Source organism: Emiliania huxleyi (genome assembly GCF_000372725.1).
Source record: "Emiliania huxleyi CCMP1516 unplaced genomic scaffold EMIHUscaffold_3, whole genome shotgun sequence".
NCBI lineage: Eukaryota > Haptophyta > Isochrysidales > Noelaerhabdaceae > Emiliania > Emiliania huxleyi.
This window is the reverse complement of record NW_005199770.1, coordinates 1,000,334-1,022,772: the sequence shown is the minus strand read 5'-3', so window position 1 is coordinate 1,022,772 and position 22,439 is coordinate 1,000,334. Positions and strand designations below refer to the sequence as shown.

General features: G+C 64.8%; 9 protein-coding genes across 9 annotated transcripts; 3 read left to right on the top strand and 6 right to left on the bottom strand.

Moving 5' to 3' along the window:
- Positions 1–4,518: 4,518 nt before the first annotated feature.
- Positions 4,519–6,294, bottom strand: EMIHUDRAFT_195323 (hypothetical protein; the record flags this gene model as incomplete). Its single annotated transcript, XM_005775270.1, has 4 exons — positions 4,519–4,585; positions 4,735–4,944; positions 5,014–5,680; positions 5,805–6,294. 4 exons carry the CDS (start codon positions 6,292–6,294, stop codon positions 4,519–4,521), a joined length of 1,434 nt encoding a protein of 477 aa, XP_005775327.1.
- A 1,212-nt stretch (positions 6,295–7,506) lies between these two features.
- On the bottom strand, positions 7,507–8,860 carry EMIHUDRAFT_447715 (hypothetical protein). The gene has a single exon (XM_005775269.1). It carries the CDS (start codon positions 8,833–8,835, stop codon positions 7,678–7,680), a length of 1,158 nt encoding a protein of 385 aa, XP_005775326.1. The 5' UTR covers positions 8,836–8,860; the 3' UTR covers positions 7,507–7,677.
- Positions 8,861–9,445: 585 nt separating this feature from the next.
- EMIHUDRAFT_61365 (hypothetical protein) lies at positions 9,446–9,955 on the bottom strand (the record flags this gene model as incomplete). Its single annotated transcript, XM_005775268.1, has 1 exon — positions 9,446–9,955. One exon carries the CDS (start codon positions 9,953–9,955, stop codon positions 9,446–9,448), a length of 510 nt encoding a protein of 169 aa, XP_005775325.1.
- A 633-nt stretch (positions 9,956–10,588) lies between these two features.
- EMIHUDRAFT_349563 (hypothetical protein) lies at positions 10,589–11,576 on the bottom strand. Its single transcript, XM_005775267.1, is given in 2 exon segments — positions 10,589–11,200; positions 11,218–11,576. The coding sequence occupies 1 exon segment, from the start codon at positions 10,952–10,954 to the stop codon at positions 10,709–10,711; it is 246 nt and encodes an 81-aa protein (XP_005775324.1). The 5' UTR covers positions 10,955–11,200; positions 11,218–11,576; the 3' UTR covers positions 10,589–10,708.
- A 658-nt stretch (positions 11,577–12,234) lies between these two features.
- On the top strand, positions 12,235–13,563 carry EMIHUDRAFT_95502 (hypothetical protein; the record flags this gene model as incomplete). The annotated part of the gene is made up of 1 exon (XM_005775266.1): positions 12,235–13,563. One exon carries the CDS (start codon positions 12,235–12,237, stop codon positions 13,561–13,563), a length of 1,329 nt encoding a protein of 442 aa, XP_005775323.1.
- A 2,754-nt stretch (positions 13,564–16,317) lies between these two features.
- EMIHUDRAFT_432074 (hypothetical protein) lies at positions 16,318–17,325 on the top strand. Its single transcript, XM_005775265.1, has 2 exons — positions 16,318–16,675; positions 16,858–17,325. Exon 1 carries the CDS (start codon positions 16,332–16,334, stop codon positions 16,599–16,601), a length of 270 nt encoding a protein of 89 aa, XP_005775322.1. The 5' UTR covers positions 16,318–16,331; the 3' UTR covers positions 16,602–16,675; positions 16,858–17,325.
- Positions 17,326–17,475: 150 nt separating this feature from the next.
- Positions 17,476–18,967, bottom strand: EMIHUDRAFT_349559 (hypothetical protein). Its single transcript, XM_005775264.1, is given in 3 exon segments — positions 17,476–17,609; positions 17,652–18,394; positions 18,410–18,967. 2 exon segments carry the CDS (start codon positions 18,933–18,935, stop codon positions 17,826–17,828), a joined length of 1,095 nt encoding a protein of 364 aa, XP_005775321.1. The 5' UTR covers positions 18,936–18,967; the 3' UTR covers positions 17,476–17,609; positions 17,652–17,825.
- Positions 18,968–19,051: 84 nt separating this feature from the next.
- Positions 19,052–20,186, bottom strand: EMIHUDRAFT_349557 (hypothetical protein; the record flags this gene model as incomplete). The annotated part of the gene is made up of 1 exon (XM_005775263.1): positions 19,052–20,186. A coding segment is annotated over exon 1 (1,016 nt), but the record flags the coding sequence as incomplete, so codon positions are not given.
- Positions 20,187–20,436: 250 nt separating this feature from the next.
- On the top strand, positions 20,437–21,522 carry EMIHUDRAFT_461169 (hypothetical protein; the record flags this gene model as incomplete). The annotated part of the gene is made up of 3 exons (XM_005775262.1): positions 20,437–20,783; positions 20,888–21,001; positions 21,176–21,522. 3 exons carry the CDS (start codon positions 20,437–20,439, stop codon positions 21,291–21,293), a joined length of 579 nt encoding a protein of 192 aa, XP_005775319.1. The 3' UTR covers positions 21,294–21,522.
- Positions 21,523–22,439: the final 917 nt, after the last annotated feature.

Genomic DNA, 22,439 nt, shown 5'->3' with positions numbered 1-22,439 from the left:
CGATCGTGGCCAGCGCAACTCGCCTGGACTCAACGCTCAGCCAGGAGCTCCCGCACGCGCTGGCGCGAGTCATGGCGCATGCAACGCGTCTGAATGCTCGCCTCGCCTCGCGCAAATGCGACCGTCCTCGCAGCCGATAGTCCACCGCCTGCTAAAGAAGCACAGCGACGAATGCGGCACCGGCGACGCATGGCAGGCTGGTCATGACGCAGTTATAGGGTGTTGTGTGCCGTCAGAGTGACCGTCTCTGTGTGTCAGTGATAGTCAGGGCCGTCCATCAGAGCTCCAGTAAGCTCGGAGACACCCCATTAGTGCGACTCGACCTCTTTGAGTCACTGCCTTCCCGGCGGTTTGGCTGTAGAGCCTCTACAACAAACTCTACAGCAAAATCGCGCTCTACATCGCTCTACAACGCACCCGCCTCGTCACGCAGCCGATGTAGAGCTCTACAGCTCTACAGCGCTCCAGAGCGCTCTACATCTCTACAGCTCTACAGCGCTCTACACTCTACATCCTCTACACCCTCCCTCAGCTCTCGAGGTCGACGTACGTCGACGAGGCCGCCTGGGGCCTGGGGGCTGGGGAGGCTGGGCGGGGTCGAGGCCCGTGATGGCGGCCACCGAGTCCGCCATATTCACAACAGGTATGAGAGCAGAAAAAATAATTCGCTAGCGTGTCAACTCGCAATTCCTGGGGGTCCTTGTGGAGAGAGAGAGATTTTTAGTTTGTCCTTGTGGCGGGCCACCCTGTCCAGAGACGCATGGAAGCCAATCTAGGGTCTTTCGACCGAGTCTATGAGTCCTGGCCGCTCCCGGTGGTGGCAAGGTTGAGCAAAAACGAGACGGAGATGGTGCGGGGGAAAAGAAAGAAAGAAAGAAAAAACGGACAACCCAAGGGAGGGAAAAAAGAAAGAAAGAAAACAGACAACCCAAGGGAGGGATGGGAGGACGGCGCGCCGCCACCACACAGGGATTTTAAGGAGAGGTGTGTGGTGCGCTAGCCGTCGCCCACCCTAGGGAGTCTGCCTCTTCCTATCTCTCTTCGCAGTCTCTCGCCGATTCTCGCTGCAATCTTCATGCCACCTCGCGGTCGTCCCACTCTCGTCGTTCTCTCCCTTGTCATTTCCTCCTCTGTCGCGTCGTTCTCTTCTGCCTCGTCCTGTGACGCCGCCGCCTGCCGGTCCCTTGTTCTCGCGGCTTCTTTCGCCTTTCGGCGCAACTCCGTCCTCCTCGCGGCGTATCCTGGCCCCTCGAGTCTATCGAGCTCCCCTCGCGCAAGGACCACATTTCTGACTCCCACTCCGATCATTTGCCTCCAAGTCATGTTGTTGCTCAGGTCCACTCTCTCTTCGAACACTCGTGCCTCTACGGATGATGCCGGCGCTGGGGTCCCCTTCGGATGCATCGTGACATCTGACAACTGGATTTCCACTGGTTCGTCCTCCTCGGGAGGGATGGGAGCACGGGTGTGCCGCATGAATTCTTCCACAGCCAAGCTCCACGTACTCGCATGGCAGATTTCATGAGGGCCGCCCGCAAAAAGCAAAAAAAGAATACACCGGTACGCCAAGCTCCACGTAGAGCTCTACTCGCATAAACACCGCCAAGCAGGCGCCTTGCCGCGTCCCGCGCCCGCTGCGCGCACACGCCGGCCCAGCGACAGAATCCCGCCGCCCTCCGCCAGGTCAACCATGGGAAAGGGCCAGAAGATGAAGGGCAAGTCCATCTCGCTCCAGGAGTTCACCGCCGACGTGGTGCAAAACGACCCGTCGGCGCTGCCCACCGCGCCGCGGGAGGACACGGGCGACGGCTACGGTGACCGTTACGACCGCTACGAGCGGCGCGAAGGGCGTGAGGGCGACCGCTTCGGCGGCCGCCCGCAGTCCTACGTCAATGAGGACGGCGAGCGCGTGGAGGTCATCTCGCAGGCAGACACCGTCTCCTCGTGGCGCGGCGGCGGCGGCGGCGGCGGCGGCAGCAGCTTTGGTGGCGACCGCGGCGGCGACCGCTACGGCGACCGTGGCGGCGACCGCGGCGGCTTCGGCGGCGATCGCGGCGGCTATGGCGGCGACCGTGGCGACCGCGGCGGCTTTGGAGATCGCGGCGGCGACCGCGGCGGGTGCGGCGGAGGGCGGTCGTCCTTTGGCAGCGCTTGAGCCTCGCATCGGTGAGCCGTTCTGGCATCTTCGTAGGGGCGGCTTTGGAGACCGCGGGGGCGACCGGTACGGCGACCGCGGCGGCGACCGCGACCGCGGGGGAGGAGGGTATGATGACCGCGGCCCACCGCAGCGCGAGCGGTACGAGCGTTCGGAGGGCTTCAACCCGTTCGGAAAGGGAGTGGTGTGCTCCCCCCCCGCCCCCCCCCTCCCCCCTCTCTTCATTCACAAGACGTGCCTTCGACCCGCCGCCGACCCGCCGCCGACCTGGATTGCCCTGGTTTGCCCCCCCGGGCACAGGTCAAGGACGTGGAGGCCGAGTTCAAGTCCGACCCGCGCTTCGCGCGCCCCGCGCCGAGAGAGGAGGGGGGCGGACCGCGCGGCGGGCCGCGCGGCGACGGGCCGCGCGGCGACGGGCCGCGCGGCGGCGGCTTCGAGGACCGGCCTCCGCCCCGCTCGGACCCGTCCGACGACCGATTCGCCATGAGAGGCGCCGCGTATGAGCCGCGTGGCGGCGGCGGCGGCGGCGGCGGCGGCGCCCCTCCGGAGCGGCGCAAGCTCAACCTGACCAAGCGGTCGGTGCCGGCGGGCGAGACCGCCGCGCCGGCGGCCTCGTCGGGCAAGTCCAACCCGTTCGGCGCCGCCCGCCCCGTCGACAAGGCGGTGGACCAGGTTGCAGACAGAGCGTCGGGCCTCAAGCTCGACGAGTGAGCGGCTGTTGGGAGGTCTGCCCGAGGCGCGGGGGGGAAAGGCCTCGGCGTGCGGCCACCCCCTTCGCCTCCTCTCCCCTCCCCTCCTCCCGCCGGTGCGCGGAGGCCGTTGCTCGGTGCGAAGCCAGTCCCGCGTGGCTTGCGGATATCTTGGCGTGAAGGCACACTCTCCGCAACGGTAACAATGGCGAGGAGTTTCGTGCCTCGGTGTCTGATGTAATATGACATGGACAGATATGATTGCAATTTATACCGATCAACACCCCCTCCCCCTGGCGCCTAGAGCTGGGCGCTGGAGGGGGCGCGGTGGGCCCCGGCCGCGGGCCGGCGCGGGGCGGCGCGCGCGGCGGGGCGCGGGCGGGGGCGCGCGGGTGGCGGGTCCGCGCGCTCGCAGGTGGCGGGGGCGGGGCGGGGCGGGGGCGCGCATTCTCCACATTCCACTTCGCACTTTTATTTGCGGATGGGAGCCGCGCGGCGCGGTGTGTTGACTGCTTTGTCTCATCAGTCCCTGTAGTTGTCTCTTGTGACTTGTGTCCCGCGGGGAACCCCCCCCCCCGCCCGCGGATAAAAGAAAAGGGGGGAAAGTACGCGCACACTCTGGCCGCGTCTCTATTTGCGCGGCTCTTTGCAATAATATTTACCATGATCCATGTATCCTACGGCCGCAGCATCGCAGGCACACTCGCAGCACCAACAGGCGCAGCAACCCCGGCCCAACGAGTCGCCCGAGGGGTGGACGAGGGTCGGGAAGGGCGGCAAGCCGGACAGGTTCACCATGAAGAACTTCGGCCGCAACCCGCCAAAGTCGGGCAAGCGGAAGCAGGAACACCGCAAGCCCGCACCCAAGGGAGGTGGACCCCCACCCCCTTCTCCCAAGGTGGTGGACAAGAACAGGCTGAGCGCATTGGGCGCTGGCCCTTCTGGCACCAGCGGGAGCCACGAGCGCGCACCGCCGCGCTCTCCCTCCCCCACCTCGCCGCCTGCCAAATCGCCGCGGCCGTCTGCGCCTGCTTCCGGGTATGACTCCGAGCTCGAATTTTCCGACGCTGAGGCGCGGGATAGGGTGGCAGGGGTTGTGCATGACGCAGTGCAGCAGGCTGTGATGCAATATGGCTATGACGACGAGCTCTACCAGGCATGGAGGGACGGCAAGATAGGCGAAAAGGACTTGCCGGAGGAGGTGATGGCTATGACTTTGGACCTTTGCGAGAGGTGGCGAGCGGAGCAAGCGCGGTGTAGGCGCGCCCACGCGGCGCAGCGGCTCTCCCGCGACCATAGCCCCTCCCGCAGCCGCAGCCGTAGCAGCAGCCCCAACTCTTGCTGCTCTTCTAGTGTCGGGTAGTGACCAGGGGGTGAGGGGACGGATTGAAGATCCCTCACACCAAGATCGTGCAGGGCGGGGACACATGTCCCTAAATCCCATCTCGTCTCAGAGTTTGACCGTTTTTATTTATTTATTTATTTACGGCATCGAGGAGACGTGTGTGTATGAACTGTGATCTCGTTGATCCTCATTTTTATACATGCACAACGCTCAACGGCTGCTTAAAGTTCCCGCGGGCTTTGCTGGCTGCCCCCCTCCATCCCCAAACCGCCCACAGACTGTCGTTCCCGCCGCCGGCGTCAGAACGGGCGTGGGGGGGGCACAACAAGCTACCTCACATTGCGTTCACCGTGCGGGACTGACCGGTCCATTGTTGAGATGGGGTAGCGCTGGCGCCTGCCCGTGGAGGGATGGTACTCGAGAGAGGCCCCTCGGTGATCGCAGTGGGCCGTCTTGTATGGCCTGCGCGAGTGCCACGCGTGTCCTCTTGGCGTCCCCCAGGGGACGCCTTCGCGACACCTTCAGCTGCTGCCGACTGTGCTGACCTCGCCTCGATTGTCTTCTCCTCGAGCGATGCCCCATGCTCAGCACGGTGCGTTCGAAGCCGCAGCTCACGTCGCGAAACCTCCATCGCTGCTTCCGCGTTTGCCTCGGCTTCTCCCTCGCCCTCGGCTTCTGCCTCCGCTTGCGCAATGGCGGCTCGCCTCGCTGCCTCAGCTTGGACTTCAGCCTGTGCGATGGCGGCCAAGCGAGCCCTACGTGTCAACAAGGGCGGGTAAAACCTCGGCGCTTCGTCTTTGGGGTTGACGGCGCTGGGACGGCACCGTTCCGTCTCCTCCATCGCTAGCCTGGCAGCCTCTTCGGCCATCTCCGCCGCGGCAGCCGCGTCGACTGACTGCCTCTCTGCACGCTCCGCCTCAATGATTGCCTGCTCTGCCAGCTCGGCGGCAGCGGTGGCCTCGGCGAGCGCCGCCATGTAGGCGTTGGGCAGCATCGTGCGGGAAGCAAGAGCCTCCTCCTCGGCCACCTTGGCAGCTGCAGCGGTGGCAGCCTCATGCTCGGCCTTACGCACCGCCTCCTCCTCAGCAGCCTTCCTCCTCTCGGCCGCCTCCCACGCCGCCTTTCTTAGCTCGAGCTCCGCTGCCTTCTTTGCCTCTTGCGCCGCCGCTGCCTCTTGCCACGCAGCCTCCTCCTCAGCCAAGTTGCGAAGCAGCAGCCGAAGTCGCCGATTCTTTGACGCAGCCCAGCGGACGGCTTCCTCCTTCGCGGCCTGCCGCTTCGCAGCCTGCTGCCGAGCCAAGGCGCTCCGTGCCGCAGCTGCCACCACCGCCTCGCTCGCAGCACCGCCCAAAAGCTCTGCCGCAGTAGCAACGCGAGCAAGTGCCCCCGGGGACGGCGTGTACGGGAGTGCCTTGCGTTGTCGTTCGGCACCCGCAATCGCCGTGATGGCCTCCTCCTCCATCATGAGGTGGTCAATATTTCCGAGCACTCCTGCCCGCGGAGCGGCTGGGTCAGGGAGAAAACGAGGCTGGGGAGGGCAAGTTGAGCGAGCGCTCCCAGCCCCGCTGCGGCGTTCACTGGCGCTCCTAACGTATATCAAGACGTGGCGGCGCACCGTTGGCAAACTGCATGACATGAGGTTCAGTCGAGACTGCAAGCTCTTCGATGCGAGGCAGGAGGTCGAGCGTCCACAGCACCCCGAGGTAGTCGCTTTCGCGGCACGTATTTTGCACCGCGCCCAGAGCGTAGGCCTGCACAATGGGGTCTGGAGAGAAGAGGTGCGACAGCAGCTCCTCAAAGCCATGGCACGCCTTGAGCTCGGCCTTGGTCAGCGCGGCATTCGAATCCACCTCGTCCGAGCACATGTTGCCGATAATGAGCAGCGCCGATTGCTGCAGCGCCGCGTGCTGCGACTCCAGTGACACTATTTGGACGAGGGAATCGACTAGGCCAGCCGCTCGCAGCAGCGCACAGAGGTGCTCCGCGTCTGGGCCGGCCGCCTCGTCGAGTAAGCCCTCGATCTTCTGCAACGACGCCAGCCGGCTCAGATCGTCCGCATTCTCGCCCTGAAGGGCCAGCACGAGATCCTCCGCGGGCTCCTCCATGGCGTGGTCAGGCAGCCATGACGCACTGAAAGGTGAAACGAAAAGGGGGAAAGGGGGCGCCCGCGGGCCGAAATAAAAAATATTTTTTTTGGTTTTAGCCTTTTTTGGCACGAATAGGGCCCTGAGGGTCGAGTCCGCATGGTACAGGACCCCTCGAACGTCTCGCCCTCCCGCACTTGTTCATTTGGGGGGTCCTAACAACCTCTCACACGACAAGCCCTGCCACCCCTGGTCTGGCCCTTTCTCTCGCGACGCGCCATGATGCGAGCGGCCGGTGTATCCAGCTCCTCTCCGGCCTCGCCGCTCATCCTTCAGCTGGGTGAAACGGTTCGCGCGCCCTTTTCGGCGCCCTTTTTCCTTAAACCGGACCCTTTTCCCCCTCCCCCATTCCTCTTCTCCCTTTTTTTTGCGATGTCTCCCTCTATCTCCCTCTATCGATCTCCCCGTATCTCCCCATATCTCCTCGCATCTCAAGTATCTCCCCGTATCCCCCCGTATCTCGTATCTCCCGGTATCTCCCGGTATCTCCCGATATCTCCCGGACCCGGTATCTCCCGGACCCGGTATCTCCCGGTATCTCCTAGTATCCCGCCATATCCCACCTTATCCCGCCGCGGATACCGCGAAAAGTTTCGGCCAGACCAGGGATACGACACACTGGGCACCCGCGCACCCCCCCGAGAGAATCGGCGCGCGCGCGCACTGGCACGGTCCCACGCGGTCGCGGATGCCTCTCGGGTGTAATAAATAAATAAACAAAGAGTCGTAGAAAATCCAAAATCCAAATCGCAAACATAGAAACCCAAACACACACAGCCACGTGGCATAGGAGAGCAGGAGGTGAAAGGAGGTCAGCACGAATTAATAAAAACCTCTACTGTGAGATGGGTAAAAAGGAACAGCAACAGGTCCCCGCCCGTGCGATCTTTGTGCAGGGTTCTTTGTCAAAGTAACGACTTTCGTTGTGGGTGGTGGCTGGTGGTCGGCCTGTGGTCGGCGACTAGCCGGGGTCATCCTCCCGATGGGGGACTAGCACTAGCCGTCTTCCACATGGTCCCTCGGGTCCCTGCTGCTCTTAATCTCTTCGTATACATCCTCCCCTGGCCCTGCTGATCCGTGATCTCCGCAACCGTCCTGCTCCACCTCCCTCTCCGCGCGCTCTCGTCCCCGTCTCGCCCTGCGCGTCGGAGATGTGCAGGTTGTAGGTTGACCAAACTGTCGGACAGACTCCCGACGATCCTCCCTGTGCTCGAAGAGAGATATTTGCACCTTTTTCGGTATTCAGACACAATCACAAAATCACAGCCCGTGTTACTTGGCGTGCCGGTGGGAGGCCTTTTCGGATTTCGCGCTCCGGCCACTGCCACCCACTCTGGTCTAGCGTCACGAGATGACTTCGGTGTGGCCCGCCCCCGCGTCGACGGTGACCAGCGAGTCGGTGTCCGTCTCGTTGGTGTCCGTCTCGTTGGTGTCCGTCTCGTTGGTGGTTGCGAGGGTCGCCTCGGCCGTCTCGGTCATGGCGGTCACAGCTTCGGGGTTGGCCGGAGGAGCGATGAGGGCGGCGAGCTTTTCGAGAGCCGCCCGCGACGACGCGGTGTTCTTGGAGAGGCGTGCCGCGTGAAGGGTGACGTCGGAGAGGAGGGAGCGCGCCTGCACGGCCAGCGAGAGCGCGCGCTCGATGGTCGTGGAGAGGTCGGGCGTCTCGAAACCCGAGGGTTGCGAGAGCGAGGAGATGAGGAGCTCGACCGAGGACTGGAGGTCGGAGGAGAGTGCCGTGGCCTTGACGCGCACCTTCTCAAGGCCCTGCTCGGCCGCGTCCTTGGCAAGCGCGGGCAGGCTCTCGGTGACGAGCTGGCGCGTGTCCTCGGCAAACGCGTCGGACTGGATGTACTCGCGGTACTCGGCCACCTTGTCGTACTGAAGCAGGGAGATGGCGGTCGCCTTGAGCGCAGCCGCTGTCTCGGTCGGATGCTCGCGCGCCTCCTGGAGCGCCTCAAGAGCGCGGCACAGCCGCTTGTCGGCGAGAATCGCCTCCTTCTTCTCGACGAGTGACGCCTTCTTGTCGGCCACCTTGGTCAGGAACGGCGCGGCGCGGGCCTTGGCGGGCGCGAAGATCTTCTCCGCCGCCATCTCCTTGACGGGCGCGATGAGCTTCTCGGTCGCGAGGTCCTTTCCCTCAGCGATCAGCTCCGAGCGCCCCTCGGCGCTGCGGGCAAGCACCACCCGGGCGGCCACGGCCTCCTTGGCGTCTGCGACGAGCGGCGCATAGTCGTGGTACTTCTCGGAGAGGGTTGGGTAGTAGAGCGCAGCCTCCTTGATCAGGTCAGCCGTCTCACCGTCCTTCACCAGGCCAGTGAGCGCCGAGCGCTGAGACTCGGAGAGGAAGGCGTCGGCGCCCGCTGCCGAGAGCGTGCTCTGGACGAGGTCGGCGCGGAGTTCGCCGTCGGTGTAGGCGGCGATGAGCTGCTCCTTGGTGGGCATGCTCTCGTAGATGCTGCCGAGGCGCTCCTTCGTGGGGAGTGAGTTCAACATAGCCGCCATCGAGTCTAGATGCGCTCGATTCTCGGTCGTGCGTCCTCCTTGAGCGAGTCTGAGCGAGAGCTACGTGCTGCGCTCCGCTTTCTTCTACTGCCGGAGCCGTTGGTGAGCACCAGACGGCAAATAGACCGACTCGTCCGCATGTGTGGGCTGTGGCCTGTTCGCTGGTGCCATCGATCTCCAATGTACGGCAAAAGCCAATGCGCAATGGGGTAGAGGAAGGCGGGAGAAGAGAGAGAGATTTTTATTATTTCTCTTCTTGCGAGAAGCCGAAAAGGGTGGAGGAGCCCCTCCGTTACGCGATTGCTGCACAGCGACGCACAGCATGATGCGTGGCCAGCGTGGCCAGCTCGAACGGGGTACTGCGGTGTGCGGGGGGCGCGGCGTACCACGGCGCGTAGCCTAGCTGCTAGGGCGAGGCAGGCAGGGCCCGCAGGCTCCTACCCGGCCTCGCAATCGACGTTCCTTCGCTTCCTCCCGTCTCTCCGGGGTGGCCCTAGTAAAGTTCCAGGGTCTCCCGCACACCCGCTCCAACCCTCCACCCAGTCTAGAGCTAGCAGCAGACAGACCCACTGGCCCCTGCTCAGATACTCGGGACACTCTGAGGTTACCTTCACATGGTGCGGTGCAGGTTCTTCCACAGGCCGCCGTAGCGGTAATTTGGGTTCTGGCCATCCCCGTCTGGGACGCCTCCCGCCACCGCCGGCGTCTTCCAGCATCGGCCGCACACCATCCTCCAGCCCGAACTCCTATCAATCTCGCATCGAATCAGCAGGTCGACAGAACGCGCGCACAGATCACACGCCTTTTGTCCACCCGACGACACACCTTCACGCCTCGCACGCCGCTCTGCCTTGGCCGCCTTCTTCGCTGCCTTCTTGTTCGCCTTCTCGGCGGCACCGTCGCTTGCGTCCGAACTCACATCGCACTGCATCGCGTCCTCGCCCTCCGCATCTGCTGCACCGCGCGCTATCCGGTTCGATCTCTTGCGTTCGTTGTTGCACCTCTTACTGCATGTCGTGACGTCGTCCCAGCATCTCTCCCACTTTTTGCGCCAGGTGAAGGGCCGCTGGCACACAACACACACCTTCTCGGGGAGATTGTTGGGGTTCCGCGCCTTCATTGCCAAACAGACGGCATGGGGCTGCGCCACGGACGACCCGCGTGAAAGCAGGCCAATGGTCGCAAGGCGAGTGACCGACAGCATTCGTTCTTCGTGGCATCTTCCTCGGCCTCGAAGAGAAACAGAATTTTACAACAAAACTCCCTCGCACGACACTGGGCACAGGACTGGGCACGGGACTGGCTCGCACTGGCACTAACACAGGTACACCACGGGAGCCGCCTAAGCGACTCCTGCGAGGGTGGCGAGGCACTTAGCTCCGTGCACTCGCCCACCCCCGCCACAGGCAAGCTCATTCACAATCTGCTCTGCGATTGCCGTGTGAAGAACGACTGAGATGCGCTGCTTCTGCAGCCCCAGCCAGCTCTTGGTGGTCCAAGTCACCTCATCGAGGTACTGGGCCCGCGTCAGCTTGTTCTGTAGTACGTCCGCCGCCTTCCTGAGGATCTCACGGACCCCCTTTCCGAACCCGCCGAACGATTCGAACAGCAGCAGCTGCACTTCGACGCCCTTGTCTTCCCTGGCGTAGCGATAGTCCCCGCCGTAGGACGGTATGCGGCGGTCGCCGCCCACCACCAGAAACCCCGCTACTCGAGTAGAGTCCAGGCCGCTTTTGAACGAGTGGGCGGTGCAAGGCTGTCTGTTTACAGGCGCCGTCCGCCCACGCGCGCGCCGACCCAACTCCGAGCACGCTCGCTCGCCGCTGGGCGGCGCGCGTCCACACTGCGTCGGCAACACGACGCAGGAGCTCGCTCACTGCTGCTGCGGCGGCGGCAGCGACGGCGACTGCGAGCTGACGGCTGACGGCTGTACGGCTGTACGGCTGACGGCTGGCGGCCGGCGGCTGCGGCGAACGGCGACGGCTCGGTTCGCGTTCGCCCCGCGACGGTGCGACTGAGCCTGCCGCGCTCGATCTGGGAGCCACTCGGCGCCAGTTCGAGCGGCGGTCGGCTCGGCCACTGCGGGTGCGACGCATGATAGAGCTGCTGGGCGCCGCATCGTGTACTACCGACCCACGCCAAGGCGCGGGGCGGTGGTGCTCGCCGGCGCTCGCGGTGCTTCGGTGCTCGAGCGCGCTCAACATTGTGGTCGTTCAGGGCGGCTCGCACAACGCCCGCAGACACACACACACACACACACACACACACACACACACACACACACACACACACACACACACACACACACACACACACACACACACACACACACACACACACACACACACACACACACACACACACACACACACACACACACACGCAAGGGCGAGGACACGCGCAGGGGCCGCACCTCTAGCGAAGCCCACAGAGTGGGAGACTCCTATCACCGCCCTGCCACCCACGTGAGCCTTTTGGCCGCCTCTGTCAGTGTGCCCGTGGTAGTGAGAGACTGCTGGTGAGAAGCCGGAGGAAGGTCGCTAGTCGAGAGAGATCGCCAGTGGAATAGGGAGTCCACCGTGCTGCGAGCCTGTCGCTGTCCCTTGTCAGGAGCAGGAGAACTAGGAGAGCGCAACCAGTAGGAGGCCCGCGCCTGCCCCCGTGCCGCCGGGTGCAACCTGTCCTATACGAGAGAGGAATCCCTGGGACCCTGTCGTGTGGGTGAACCCTGCCCAGCCCCCCTCCGTGTCGCGATGCGCTCCCCGCTCCCGTTCCCCTGTGTCCCTGATCGTCCTTCCAAGATCCTGCTCGTGCAGGTGGGGACCCTGTCCCTCTCCCACCCCTCGTTTGGCGTGCCCGTTTTATTTATTTATTTATTTAGTCCAGGTCGGGCTCATGTTCCCTCCCTTGGGTTGTCTGTTTTCTTTCTTTCTTTCTTTCATGTTCACGACCTATAACAACAACAACATACCAAAAGGAGAACCAAAACTGTCTTGATTTGCCAACAATATACGAGTGTTGAAAACGCAAGAGCCACAAGGTGAACCGCGTCATCCTCGATCGCCGTGCAAAGCTCGCTTCCAAGCTCTCAGCCGCGCGTAGGGCCCTTAGAACACAAACAACCTTTTCTCCCAGCAAGCTAAAAGTGTCAGCAGTTCACCTTCGGGTACGTACGTAAGAGCTACATACACGAGAGAGAGAGAACACAACCCCCTCTCTCTTTTCTCCCAGTAAGCTAGATCTAAAAGTACGTACACGAGAGAGAGAGAGGATGTACGCTGGAAAAGTACGTACGACTACACTGAAAACAAAACGATTATTCTCGGTCGTCCCTGGGGACTCACGCGGCTCGACCCCGACCGACGTGCCAGGACGCGGCTTCGACCCCGACGTGCAGGAATGGATAGCTCCGTCCTGATTGCGTGGTTCGCCGTGTTCATCGACTTTCTCTCCGTCTTTATCGTGTCGCCGGTGCTCACCCCGCTCGCGCTGCAATACGACGCCACCGCCACGCAGGTGACCCTCCTCTTCTCCATTGCGCTGGGCTCAAATATCATATCGTCATTCGCCTTTGGGAAGGCACGCGATACGTTCAAGCGGACCAAGCCGCTTATTCTCCTCTCTTTTGCAGGATCAACAACCTGCCTGGGGCTCATGCCGGTGGCAAACAGCTACGGCGTTCTGGTGGGCATCCGGGGCTGCGGCGGTTTCTTTTCCGGGACGATGGTCCTCTCGCAGAGCTACATCGCTCGCAACTCGCCGCCGGAGAATAGGGCGCGGTACATGGCGGTGTGCACAGCTATGGTACCACTTGCGGTCATCTTTGGACCGGCGCTGGGCGGAGGCCTGTACTCCGTCGGCGGCCTGCGCCTTCCATTTTTTGTCGCTAGCAGTCTAGGCGCGATTGGCTTCACCGCCGCATTGGTCTTGTTCAAAGACGACCCTCCCACCCCAACTGTGCCGGCGGCGCCCAAGCAGGACGATGCGAAGGTCGAGGAGAAGTCGGCACCGCCGGCCGCCCGTCCCTCCGAGGCGTTGATGAGGGAGCATGCGCCGCTCATTCGGCTGGTGACCTTGTGCGGATACCTGCACTACTTTGCGATGATGACCTTCCAGTCGTTGGGGCTCTACTTCATGCAGGTCGAGTACGGCACTGACCCCGTCCAATTCTCCCTAGTACAGACCATGGGCGGCATCGCGGCAACCGCATGTCAGACGCTCGGCTTCATCAAGGTCAGTCCGAGCATCGGAAAGCACACCTGTGAGGTGATCGGCATCGCCGTCACCGCCCTCGGCTACAGTGTCATGGCGCTCGCCGGCTCACTCCAGGTCTTCCTCGTCGGCGTCGGACTCATATTTTCGGGGAGCGGCTTTGGAATCCCTGCCATCACGACGCTTCTGGCGCGCTACTCCACGCCCTCGCGCATGGGTGCTGTTCTCGGGTCTGGGCAAGCCTGCATGGGCCTGGGGCGCTTTATCGGATCGTTTGCTGCCGGGCCGTTGTACACCGTGGCCCCGCGCCTGCCCTTTGCCGTGGCGGCCGCCATGGCGGCGGCCACCTCTGCGCTGATGATGCTGACGCTCCACCTGAATCGGCAGCTGCCTGAGAAGACAAAGGCCGTTATGCGCGAGACGAAAGTCACTGCGGCGGAATTGTTTGACGAGACGTTCCGCGGAAGTGTTGTTGCGAGCAAGGCCAGCGGATCGCATGAGTCGACGATGGTATGAGGGCGGGAGATTGCCAAAGCAATGCGGAACGAGGGCGAGAACAGCGGCATGTTGGGAGATTCGTTTTGTTGTCAAAAACCCTGAATAATTTCTTTTATCCAGGTCTCACGGGCGGCGGCAGCTGGCACGGGACCACCTGTGGTGTGTGAGAGTGAGAGAGAATTTTTAGCAATTCAACTGAGTGTGTGTGCGTGCGTGTGTGTGCGCGCGCGTGCTCGAGCGGGCGCGCGCGCGCGTGCGCGCACGTGTCGGTGTGTGTGTGTGTGTGTGCGTGCGTGTGGTTGTGTGTGCGTGTGTGTGCGTGTGTGTGTGTGTGTGTGTGTGTGTGTGTGTGTGTGTGTGTGTGTGTGTGTGTGTGTGCTTTTGGGTTCGTTGTTAGCAGATCAAGGCACACAGAGCTCACACAAATCACAGCGGGAGGAAAGCGGCTAGTCGCAATTCCAGGGGTCGTACGTGCTGTCTGCTGTGGCGGGCCACCCTGACGCTGTCCACACCTCCAGAGAGGCACAAGTGCCAATCTGGGGTCTTTCGACCGAGTCTATGTGAGCCCTGGCCGCCTCCCGGAGGTGGATTGGTTGAGCAACCGAGCGACGGAGATGGTGCGGGAGAGTACGGGTGTTCCAGGGGGTCACGACACGCACCGACCCTTCACGAACCGGAAGGCTGTGCCCGGGGAAGGCACAGTAATCCGGCACGTGTTGGGCGCCCCATTCCGTTTGGCGGCTAGGTCGGCTCAGGGCCCCGTCCACTTCCCTCCCACTTGGCGCGTGATGTTGAAGAGATGCCGGCCGGGCCACAGCCTGAGGCACAGCCAGGGCGAGGGCGGGGGGCGAGGGCGGGATGGGCGCCAAGCAAGCGGGAGAGGGAGCGGACGGGGTGGAACGCATAGATGGGGGATGGCGACGGCGGAGGGCGGATGGCGTGTGTGTGTTTGTGTGTGTACAGAAAGAATAAATAAATAAATAGAGCAGACATCTCCAGGAGAGATGGGCGACGCACGAACACAGAGGGACAGTGCGCACCCCGCCCCGCTCGCAGGGCGTGCAGCACACAGCAACACAAGACATATCTACGCTGTGCGCCTCCTCGGGATTTCTGGGGAGGTAGAAGGGTGTGTGTGTGTGTGTGTGTGTGTGTGTGTGTGTGTGTGTGTGTTTGTGTGTGTGTGTGTGTGTGTGTGTGTGTGTGTGTGTGTGTGTGTGTGTGTGTGTGTGTGTGTGTGTGTGCTCGCTCGAACGCGCGCGCGGGCGCTATGCGAGCCGCCCTGCCCGCGGCGCTGCTCGGTCTCAGACCTAGATTCTAGTTTCAAGAATGGCATTCTTCGAAGTAGAATGGGCGCCGCAGCGGCCCGTAGCGGCGCCCCCTGCGTGCCCACGGCCACCCCGGGGCCATGGGACATCCCCCCGGCCATCGGGGATGCTTGGTTTATCCATTACCCCATTTACACGGGCTGTGTTGCGGCGCGCCTCGAGACGCGCAGCGCAGCGCAGCGCGCAGTCCGCAGACCACAAAACAGATCAGAAGACGGCCGTGGCGACACCCGCTCTGGCGACAGCCCCGCAAAAGGCACTCGCTCGCCGGCAAGGACTACGGGTAGCACAGGCGGCAGCAGAGGTGGCGGTCCGGGTCGCAGCGCGCGTAGCAAGTCGGCCCCAGCGTCACGGGCGTCGGGCCAGGAGCCGGCTCGACGAGATCGACGAAGAGGACGAAGAGGAGGAAGACTACTCGAACTTGGACGAGGACTCGGGCGAGGAGCAGGACTCGGAGACCGGCCAGGGAAGCGACGACCATGACTAGGTGACACGAGGAGTAGATGTGACACGAGTAGTCCGCATTTCGCGCTGTCTGCTGTCTGCTCTCTTTCGCCGGCGCCCGACCCTTTCGCCCGCCCACACCACTTGCGAGCACAAATCTCACACCTCCACTGCCCTCGCCACAGGCGGCGACGGACTGACATCCAAGGCTCGAACGGCGGCAGCGCTCAACGGCCGCCGGCGGCCATCGTGCGTTTGCTTTTGCCATACGTGGCGCACCCCCCGGCGTCTGCTCTGGTTTGGGGGCGGGGGGAGGACTCTCATTTGCGGACTGTTGGGCTCTCTGTGTTGAACTGGGGCTTGTGCGCGAACCCCACCAGTCTGGCCGAGCGGCACGCCGCCGCTGGGGGCGTGAGAAGCAAGGCCGTGGGGGACGGCGGCGGACCCCATTCTTCGATACAGAATGGGCCCTCACCGCGGCCCGTCTGCTGCTGAAAATGTGGCATGTTGGGGGCTCTCCTGTGTGACTGCTCTGGCTCGCCGCGTTAAAGTGGCGCCTGTGTGTGACCAGCCCCAACCCCGGCAAGCGCCCCCCGGCCGCTGGGGCTGCGAGGCGGCCGGGTGAGCGCGCGCGAGACGCCATTCTAGATGTAAGGATGCCATTCTATAATCTAGAATGGCCAGGTAGGGCTGAGACCGTGCTAGAGTTGCGCCGCGGGGAGGGCTCGGCGGCCCTTCTAGAGCTCGTCATCGCTCCCCTCGAAGAGGGAGGCTTCGTTGGACTCAAGGCGTGGGCCGCCATGATAGGGGGAGCGGGCGAGGCCGCGCGCGAAGCTCGCCCAATCCTTCTTGGTGCTCTTGACCTCGCCGCCGCCGCGGCCGCGAAAGAAAGAAAACAGAGACGTCAACCCACCTAAATTTCTTCTTTGCACAACACTGGGCACGGGGCTTGTAAAATTTCTGCAAAGGGGTGTGAACGGAGAGAGCAAACTCCTGGCAGCTCCCACAGCCGAAATGTGCGCCAGCTGCCCGCTCACCTGTGTCACGCCGCCGCGCACGCACCTTGCTATGTGCTCGCGCGAGCTCCCGCCCGAACCTCCAGCTCGGCGTCCCACTGCTTGGGAGCCGATCGCTTTTCCTCGGCGCTCGCGTCGAGCCGAGCTCTCGGCACTCTACGGCGGGCGTCGCTGTGCGGGGCGCCCGTTTCCTGCTGGCCCGAGCGGAAAGCTCCACGCGCCCGCGCGAGCTCCCGGCCGAGCCTCCAGCTCGGCGTCGCACTGCTGAGGAGCAATTTGTCGTCCGTCGGTGCTCTCGAGGAGCCGAGCTCCTTGGCCTGCGGCCGGCGACGCTGCAGGACGGCGCGCGCGCACGCCCAACTTTGTTAATAGGGGGGGTTTTTTGGGGGTGGGGGCCCCGGCCCCCTTGGCCCGGGGTTTTTTCGGGGGGGGAGCCCCCCCCCCCCCCCCCCCCCCCCCTCGATCTCGCGGCGAGAGCACGAGCGCGCCGTCCTCCGGCGACGCGCCGCCACGCTCTTCCTTAGGTCGTCCTCCGAGATATCGGTGCCGGACCGGCGGGGCGGGGGCGGGGCGGCGTCGGAGCAAGTGTCTCGGCCGTCGGTCGACGGAGCGGCGACCCGCGAGCACGCTTCGTCGGCGCCCGACGAGGGTGGTGCCGCTGTCGCTCTGCCGCGTGCGCAGGCGTGCGCAGGCGTGCCGAGGTCTCGCGACGGCACTCAGCCCGAGCCCCTCCGGGCGCTCGATCGTATGCTCGTGGAGGCGTCGCGCGGCCGCAGTCTTCGCAGCGGCGGCCGCCGCTGCGGTGGATGCGGGCCAGAAAGAAGGCCGCGCGCGCGGCCAGGGGCCAGGGCTGGCTCTGGCTCGGGCGAGGGCGATCCCGGTTGTCCCTCCGCGGGCGCCTCTGGTCATGCCCGCTTGCTCGACGGCTGGGTTGTGCGTGCGCGCGACTCTCGAGTCGTCGGCGAGTAGTGTGCGCGGGCGGTGGGTGCCGTGGAGATTAGGGGAGACGTCGCTTTGAGCTGCGGGTAGCGGGACCGGGAGATGTTGGGAGATACAGACACGGCGGTACGGTGTCTGGAGTAACATCTCAGAGGTTGAGCAGCGCAGGGGGTGTGCACCTGCCCCCCCATCTCCGGTCCAACGAGTAGAAACATGTTTCCAAAAAGCAGCTACGCCCCGACACGACGACGAGACTCACTCCCCTGGTCGCACACGCTCCCCGACACTCGCAGCAAGCAGCAAGGATCGGGCGGGAGAGGAATTAGCTCAGAGAGACACGCACTCACACACTCACACACACACACACACACACACACACACACACACACACACACACACACACACACAGAGAGAGAGAGAGAGAGAGAGAGAGAGAGAGAGCGAGCGAGCGAGCGAGAGAGCGAGCGAGCGAGAGAGAGAGCGAGAGTACAGTACAGTGATCAACAGAGACCCCCACCCACACGCCGCGCAGTGTGGGAAGCGACGACGAGACTCACTCCTCGCACTCGCAGCACGGATCCAACGGGAGGAACGAGGGGCCGCCCAGGCAGCCCCCGGGGCACGCGCAGCCGTTACGGTGCGCGTCCTGCCCGCCGCCCGGCATCGGCGCATCCTCCGCCGCCGCCGGGGCCGGCGGCTCGCCCGGGATTGGCGCGTCCGTCATCGGCGCGCCCGGCATCGGCGCGCCCGGTGGCGCGCCCGGCATCGGCGCATCGTCCGCCGCGGACCGCGGCGGCCCATGCGCCCCACAGTAGGGCACGGCCACGCCGGGCGTCGCCCGCAGGAACGCGGCAAAGGAGTCGTGGTCGAACGTGCCCTCCATGATGGCGAGCCGCGTCGCCGCGTGGGGCGGGCGGTTGATGGCGTCGACGACGACGACGCCCCACGCGTGCTTGACGGCGTCAGCCTGCTCGAGCCCGCGCAGCCACTCCGCCGCGTCCTTCGCGGTGCACTCGTTGTACGACGACGTGCGGGCGGCGAGCATGCGCCGCATCGCCAAGTAGTCGCAATCGCTGCAGCCGGCGCGCTGCACCACGGGCGGCAGCGTGTAGCGCGTCACGGCTGGGAGGTGCAGCGCCGGGAAGCAGAGGGCGTCGCTGCACGCCGGGCAAAGGGCCAGGTGGCGGAGCGCGAGCCCCGCGCGAGTGCGCCGCGAGTGCGCGAGAGCCGCCGCTAGGCGGCGGTAGCTCTCATAGAGAGCGCCTGCGGGCTGCTGCTCGCGCAGCGCCACCTCGAACGCGAACTTTGCGTCCGCGACGAGCTGCGGCGCATGCGGCGCCTCGCCGTGCGCCTCTGCGTCCGCCTCGCGCAGCGTCAGCGCGACGCCGCGCCGCGCGCCGAGCAGCCGCGCGCGCGTCAGCCAATGCGACGGCCAGCACTGCGGCAGCAGCAGCTCCTGCCCATCGGTGCCGCGCCAGGGCTGCTGCTTGAGCTTTGGGTCGGCGCGCCATTGCGGCGGCTTGGGGAGGCACTGCCGGTACCACAGTAGCAAACGCGCGTCGAGCTGTTGCGTGGACAGCGAGTCCGGGTCGCACGAGAAGGCGTTCGGGTCAGCGTACGGGCCCTCCATCGCAGCGAGCTCGTAGTGCATTTCAGCGCCCATGCTCGGCGGCCTGTGATCGCCGCCGTACGTCTGCAGGAGCCGCCGCACCTCGCGGACGATGGTCCTGTTGAAGGCGATGGTGATGTTGTCCTTCTCGACCGCCTCCGTCGCCTCCCCCTCGCCCAGCGGCTTGTCCGCCGTTTGGTACGCGTCCTTCGTCTCGACGGTGCCTCCGTCGGCCGCGTCGAGAACGCCCAGCAAGGCATCAGTGGCGATGGATAGCGTGCGCGCTGACGCCTCGCGAGCCGCCTCCCCCTCCCCCTCCTCCTCGCCGTCCTCCAGCTGCTCGAACAGCCGTGCAGCAGTCTTTTCTGCCTGGGCTCGCCGCGCCGCCTTCAGCTCCTCCTCCGCCGCCGCGCCCTCCGAGGCCTCCGCCGCCGCCGCGGCGGCGGCGGCGGGCGACGGCGTCGCGGTGGCGGCGGCGGCAGCCGCAGCCTTGCTCTCCGCCCGCTTCGCCGCCTCCCGCAGCCTCTTGTGGCGCGTGGCGCGCGCGGTTTTGGCTTGCCCGGGTCGCTTGGGGTCAAACTCGATGGTCTCGATGCGCCAGCCGTCACGCGCGTATGCCTCGCCGAGCGCACGCGAGACCCTTGCCCACAGCTTGCACTCCGCCTCGACGTCGCCCTGGAAGTGTGGCACCCTGTGCCACGGCCGCTCCGGGTTGTCCTTCTCGAGCTCCCGGTCGTAATCCTCGTGGCGCGCGGCAAGGACGGCGCGCCAGCGCTGCTCCGTCTGCGCAGGCCGGGGCCGCTCGACCATGAGCGCGTCCATCTCGACGTCCGCGTTCTCCTTCTCGCCGCCGCCGCCGGCGAGCGGCTTGCGCCGGCGCCGGCGGCCGGACGCCGCCGCCGGCGCAGGTGCGGGCGGAGTCGCGCGCCCCGTCTCGTTGTCGGGCGACTCCTCGCCGCCGCCGGCGTCGGGTGCGGCGACGTCGGCCTGCGAGTCGCGAGGGCGGCCTGCACCGGCGGCGGTCCGCAACGTCTCGCGGCGCGCCGCCAGCCACGCCGTGAACTCATGGGCAATGTCGCTGTCGTCGGGCGGCTGGTACAAGCTCGGCTGGATGTGGTCCATGAAGGCCTCCATCTCGGCCGCGGTCACGTCGTCGGGCGCGTCGACGGGCTGCAAGGCCGTGGACCGCACGGCGGGGCGGCTGCGCCAGGACTGGCGCGTCGCTGACGACGAGCCGAAGCAAAAAGGGCTGCACGACGGCAAGCCCGGCTGCATTCTCGCGCCGGGACGGCGATCCTGGTCGAGCACGAGACGCCGCCTGCTTTTGCGGTCGTTTCTTTTCTTGATTCCGTTTGTTGCAAACGGAATCAGTTGCAAAACCCTGAATAAAAAAACAAAACGCGAAAATCCCCTTTGCAGCCAAGCCTACCGGGCACCTAATCTTTGTGTGAATCGTGCGTGCGAGCGCTTTTCGTTGTGAAATTCTTCTTTGCCGCGACGGGTTGCTTTGTGCACCTGCTGTCGCTGGTGCCTCTGCGCGAGCTGCCTCCGACGCATGGACCAATACACAAAAGAGGTGGTGGAGCTGCTGCAGGACGTGGAGAAGGCAGCCTTCGTGCCGCCATCCCAGCCGGAGAAGGTCGAGGCGGTCGTGAGTAAGATGACGGCGCTCTACAAGCGTGCAAACGATTTGCAGGAGGCCGACGGCTACGACGGCTCGCCCTCCGCGGTGATGGGTCCGCGCGTCTGCATGCTCACGCTCGCTAGGCTCCAGCGGTGCCTCCTCGCCTACCTGCGCTGCCGCATGGAGAGGATCGAGCAGGTGCGGTGGGACCTCGCCGGCGCGATGGACGACGCGAGCAAGGCGCACCTCTCGCGCCACGAGCTCAGATACTCGGAGCGGTGCGAACCGCGCGCGCCGCGAGCCCCTGCTCCCTTCCCGCGTGAGCCGCCGCGGACCGCTAGACCGCCTCCGCCGGTCGACACCTCGCCCCGTGTCGTGGCAGGTTCAACGAGCTACTCGCCGAGTTCCAGATGGCGTACGACCTCGACTTGACGCGCGACTACCAGCCGCCCGAGGACCTGTACGTGCGCGTGAACGTGCTGCAAGACATCGGCCAGTGCGTGCCTCCCCTCCGCCTCGCCTCCCCTGTTCCGCAAGCCGCGCGCGGAAGATGTGCTGCCCCGGGCCGAGAGAGAGAGGAGAAGGAACGCGCACCCCACCGCACCACCACGCACCGCTGCGCCACCGCGCCGCGCCGCGTGGGGGCCGAGCTGTCCACGCCCGCGCACAGGTTCATCGGCCCCGAGTCTGGCCAGCCCTTGGAGCTCAAGCGCGGTGACCACACGCTGCTGCGGCGCGGCGACATCGAGCACCTGATACGCCAAGGGCTGCTCGAGCACTCGCGGTAGAGCGCGGCCGGCAAGGCCGTCCTCTCTCAGCTCCTCTCTGTGGCGGACCCGTCGCAATCTCGACAGAGTCCGTGACCGTCCGATCTCTCTTCTTCGGTTTTTCGTTGGATCTTGCTCCGCGCCTACGGCTCTACCCTCGCATCTCGCAAACGAACCTTCGGCTCGCTCTATCGTGTTGACGTGTACATGTATCGACGCTCGACGCATTCTCACTACGTTCTTGTAAGTCTCGAAAGTCGGACAGAGTGCTGCGAACTTTCTCGATCGATAGGATCGATATCCCACACATATTCTCCCAACTCCCATCTCACCTTCTCAGCTCTCCCTGCTCCCTCACGGCGGGGGCTTCGACGCGCCGTCCCCGCCTCCGCCACCCGCTGCCGCCGCCGCCGCCGCCGCCGCCCGCTTCCGCGAGCGCAGCAGCGCTTGTCGGACGGCGGGCACCAGGTGGTTGTCCGCGGGAGGCATCGGGTAATCGGCGAGGTCTGAGGCGGACACCCATCTGATCTCTTGCCCCTCCGCGCCGCGCAGCTCGCCTCGCCAGCGGTCGACGGACACGAAGAGCGGCATGAGCAAGTGCACCTTCTTGCTGACGTCCGCCGATGCGAAGGTGAGCGGCGTCAGCGCGCTCGGCGCGATCTCGATGCTGAGCTCCTCCCGCAGTTCTCGTGCGAGCGCCGCCTCCGGCGAGAAGTCGCCTGCCTCCACCTTGCCGCCCTACGAGGAAGACAGGGGAGCTGAGCGACGTACAGCTGGAGTGCCACCGGCGGCTCAAATGAGGCACCGGGAATTCCCAGAGACCCTCCATCGATTTGCCAGGCGGCCTCTGCGCCAGCAGGACGAGCGGCTCTTCGCCCTCGTTGGTCGTTATCAGCGCTGCTGCGACCACGAGCTGCACGTATCGCATGAGAAGAGGCTCGCTTCTGTATGAGCGGAGTTGGCCGTGCCGCAAGACGTGCCGCATGTCCGCTAGCGCTGGGGCCCGAGACTGCTCGGCGGAGAGCTGGGGACCGAGAACAAGAAAAACCTTTGTTAAGAGGGAGTGGCGGCACACCGTGCTCCCATCCCTCCCTTGGGTTGTCTGTTTTCTTTCTTTTAGTGGCGGAACCCGAGATTCTGTTGCCCTGGCTCCCCTCCTCACTGCCG